The sequence below is a fragment of the Bradysia coprophila genome, assembly GCF_014529535.1.
Source record: "Bradysia coprophila strain Holo2 chromosome IV unlocalized genomic scaffold, BU_Bcop_v1 contig_81, whole genome shotgun sequence".
Lineage (NCBI taxonomy): Eukaryota > Metazoa > Arthropoda > Insecta > Diptera > Sciaridae > Bradysia > Bradysia coprophila.
The window spans coordinates 2,137,336-2,141,569 of NW_023503375.1; the positions used below are offsets into that span (position 1 = coordinate 2,137,336).

General features: G+C 35.8%; 1 protein-coding gene across 1 annotated transcript; it reads right to left on the bottom strand.

Annotated features, from left to right (window-relative positions):
- Positions 1 to 1,955: 1,955 nt before the first annotated feature.
- On the bottom strand, positions 1,956 to 3,306 carry LOC119072383 (solute carrier family 25 member 35-like). The gene is made up of 5 exons (XM_037177584.1): positions 3,114 to 3,306; positions 2,865 to 3,040; positions 2,489 to 2,784; positions 2,114 to 2,426; positions 1,956 to 2,055 (listed from the first exon to the last, which is right to left on the bottom strand). Exons 1-5 carry the CDS (start codon positions 3,198 to 3,200, stop codon positions 2,001 to 2,003), a joined length of 927 nt encoding a protein of 308 aa, XP_037033479.1. The 5' UTR covers positions 3,201 to 3,306; the 3' UTR covers positions 1,956 to 2,000.
- Positions 3,307 to 4,234: the final 928 nt, after the last annotated feature.

Here is a 4,234-nt window from a genome sequence, read left to right on the forward strand (position 1 = left end):
TTTTCTAGCGGCCATAAAAAAAATTCCCAGAAAATGTGCAAAAAGTGGGAGTTTTCTAGCGGCCATAAAAAAAATTCCCAGAAAATGTGCAAAAAGTGGGAGTTTTTTAGCGGCCATAAAAAAAATTCCCAGAAAAAGTGCAAAAAATGGGAATTTTCTAGCGGCCATAAAAAAATCCCAAAAATGTACAAAAAATGGGAGTTTTCTAGCGGCCATAAAAAAAATTCCCAGAAAATGTGCAAAAAGTGGGAGTTTTTTAGCGGCCATAAAAAAAATTCCCAGAAAATGTGCAAAAAATGGGAGTTTTCTAGCGGCCATAAAAAAATTCCCAGAAAAAGTGCAAAAAATGGGAGTTTTCTAGCGGCCATAAAAAAATTCCCAGAAAATGTACAAAAAATTGGAATTTTCTAGCGGACATAAAAAAAATCCCAGAAAATGTGCAAAAAGGGGAGATTTTTAGCGGCCATAAAAAAAATCCCAGAAAATGTGCAAAAAATGGGAGTTTTCTAGCGGCCATAAAAAAATTCCCAGAAAATGGAAAAAAATTGGAGTTTTCTAGCGGCCATAAAAAAATCCCAGAAAATGTGCAAAAAATTGGAGTTTTCTACCGGTCATAAAAAAAATTCCCAGAAAATGTCAAAAAATTGGAGTTTTCTAGCGGCCACAAAAAAATTCACAGAAAATGTGCAAAAAATGGGAGTTTTCTAGCGGCCAAAGAAATGCTTATATAATGATAAAAAAGAATTACCATAAAATGTGCAAAAAATGGGAGTTTTCTACCGGTCATAAAAAAAATTCCCAAAAAATGTGCAAAAAATTAGAATTTTCTAGCGGCCATAGTATGAGAAAATTTTCAGTGTGTTTTGGCTCAAAATGGTTCACATCAAGTTTTCGCCCAAAATAGCTGAAAATGTTCACAGATCAACTGTTTGCCCAAAATTCATGCAACAATAGACTTGCAAAATAGTCAAAGTTCATTGTACTGTTGCATGCACAATGAATTCTGACTATTGTGCAAGCCCTCTTTTTGATGCTCGGGCGCCTGAGCAGCACATAATTTTTAGATAGCATCATTCGAAAGCACAAAACCTTGCTCATAATAATCAGCAACGAAAACCACAGCCCAAAAAGGTGCTAAGGTACCTATAGAACACGGCTTATTATTCGGAATTTTAATTATTGGATAATTCAGAAAAAATTCTGAAAAAAATTCTCAATAATAAGCCCTGGTCTAGAAATAAGCAAATGACTAAAATTGAGCTAAGAACTTTTTGCTAACTTTGGGTGACTACAACACAATTTTTTTGGGTAGATCCATTTCCAATGCTGCAAAATCGGCCATACGTTGGTTCTACTGAAACGAACAATACGAACTTTGAACGAAGAAAATCAATCAATCAATCAAGAAATATAGATTTCGTAGATATTGTAAAAAGAAAAATTTGAGTTTTATGACTTGTACAAATAGCTCGATCTGGTAGCATTTGTCAAGTAAATTTAAAATATTGTTGAAAAGTACATTCTTCCCAGCGACCGAAAGCCCCTAGAAATCTCCTACAAACCTCCTCAAACTCATAAAATAGGAGGATTATGAAAGCGTGAGTGAGAGGTTTGTATTTCTTGTAATGATACAATCCTGATTGGTTGTGGACTTTCACTACAAGCTGATTTGGTGTTGCTGTCATGAAGTCAATTCGTAACTTCTTTTTATTATTCAGAGGAGGACTCAAAAGGAAAAGGCAACCATTTCAAACGACTTTAACAGCACTACGGCTAGCAAATCAGATTCACTGACAGAAATAAAAAGACTCATTGGACACAACAGTTCAAGCTACTCTTCCACAACTTCCACCTTTATTAAATTTTCAAAATTTCATCCTCAATGATTTGTTATTCTTTGGCAAATAGTCGACTAACATCATGAGTCCTTCATGGAACGCTTGAATTAATTTTTTTAATCTAAGGCTTTGGTAAAACTCTACCGTAAAACGTTCTATCACTCAGGGGAAAAATTTATCTCTCAGCTTCTTGGCTTCATCGTAGAAAAGTAAGACCCTGGAATCAGAAAATTATTAGAAACTAAATTCCTGATACAAACAACAGTCCCAATTACAGTATGGAATGAGGCGCCTGACGTATATAAGCGGGCCAAAATCCTTTATACAATCCAGAAACGCCTTCCGTTTTGACAATTTTAACAAAACAGTCACAGACTCCGCTGTAGTATTTCCCTCTGCCAGCATCGTCCAATGGTTGATTATATAAACGAGTCAGTATGACATCTGGTGGATTCACAGCAATTGCCATTGTTGTCCCGGCAATGCATGAACATATAAATGAATTTACCGTTGAATTTGAAAAGCTCCAACCACTTCTTTTCATATAATCCTTTAACGGTTCGTATGTTGCCAGTTGAGCACCATTCCCTAAGTCCAAAAAGCAAGTGCATTTATTTCTGTAATAAGCTCGTAATGAAGAGCTCTATCACCTAAGCCAGCTCTTGGAATGTTAGCAGAAGCACCACGGTATAAACCACGAATACCTCGTGCTTTATATATTTTTTTGAATGCTGAAATCATTCCATCGTGTTTTCTCTGGAAGCCAACGGCCTCTTTAGCATCCGAATAAGACTGCATGTGAGTTTTAACTAAATAAAACGGACTGCCTAAACATGATCCGATTGAACCACCAAATGCTCCCCATAAGTATCCACGCCATACTGACATATGACCCTCACTGCTTTTCGTCCATCCAAATGTAGTAGCTGTATCAAATATTCCTAAACTGGAGCAGTGAGAAATGATAAAAATTTCACCTTAATGAGCAGAACAATCGACAAACGTTCATGACTTAAGTCGCTTTACCGTATTGAATTTTGGCAAAACTTTAACCCAAGAGCTGGTCCCAAACCTTTTTGCAACGCTTTAACACCCTCATCACAACCAATTCGGAACAGTCCGTGAAAAAATCCCCGATAAATTCTCTTATTCGGATCGATTTTAATCAATTCACCTTGCAGTTGTAATCGAATTTTAACAACCTAAACAATGGCACGTGATATTTGTGTATTATTTGAGATGAAACTTGTTTGATGAATTAAAAGTGCTACGTACTTCTAGTGGATTGGTGAAAACAGTTGCGAAACAGGTTGAAATGCCGGCTACAAAGAAATTCGAGTAACGAATATCTTGCAGCGACATTTTATTCAAAATCAAAGAGATAAACTCTTATGGGAAAAAGATTTTTTTATTTATAAACAAACCTGACAGTGACGTTCGAGTATCTACTTTGCAGTGTAGAATAAGATCAAACGAAAAACAGTGTAAGACGATCATATCACAAGATTCAAATATCCAGTTTAAAAAATCCAAGGTTATGTTGCACGGAGAGTGAATTTAGGAAAAATTGTGAAGCGATTTGTACTGTTAAAGGGTGTGGCGGCTTTATTGATGGTTCTGGTAACTTGCAAAAGTTGTAACGAACTGTTCACAAAATTTGAATTGAAAGAAGGCATTATTCTTTCATAACGAATCGTTACCATTTTTGTTTGATATCATTTTTTATGATATTGAACATATGTTTTTACATAAAAACCACAAAAATCCAAAAAATCAAAGGGAAATTATATTCGACCATTATTTTTCTTGTGAATTTTTCCTGTTACAAATATTTCAATTCTCTCTACTATACCATTAAATTGGTACCAACTGTTCGTTCGTTTATTAAACAGCGAACTCACGAACCACCAGTGAACCGTGATAAATGTGGTAAAGTGCTTGCTGCAGGAGGTCTCACACTACACAAGAAGTCAAGCATTCAAAACGAAATTCTTCGATGTGTGGCAAAGGCTCGCTTCGACACAAACTCTTGTACCCCACACAAAATAGAAGATTTATTCTAGTAAGGGTTGTTCCAGTCAAAAGAGTAAACAGAGGCAGGCAAGTAATCACCGAGGGGGAAAATACTTCGAGGAACGCAGATCTTCAAATTTCTCCCCGCATAATGTTTTCAATCTTAGGATCAAAATTGATTTATCGACTCTCTGGCTAACTCGTACAAGGGAAAATTAATCTGCCTCTAATGCAACTCCAAACTTTTACTATAATTTGTACTAGGAAAACATTATTTGTTAACCGAGAGGAGAAAATAGGAAATCCCAATTTCGCTGGAGTTTGAATTTCCTATTTCTCCCAGAGGTTAACACAATGTTTTTCATGTGTGCATGGTGTGAATA

What these genes read in the sequence shown, in the direction of transcription:
- LOC119072383 (XM_037177584.1), bottom strand. Translation starts at nt 3,200, where the DNA reads ATGTCGCTGCAAGATATTCGTTACTCGAATTTCTTTGTAGCCGGCATT. An exon ending in TTTTCACCAATCCACTAGAA is followed by an intron (nt 3,041 to 3,113) that starts GTACGTAGCACT and finishes GCCATTGTTTAG; the next exon opens with GTTGTTAAAATTCGATTACA. An exon ending in CAGGCGCCTCATTCCATACT is followed by an intron (nt 2,056 to 2,113) that starts GTAATTGGGACT and finishes TTCTGATTCCAG; the next exon opens with GGTCTTACTTTTCTACGATG.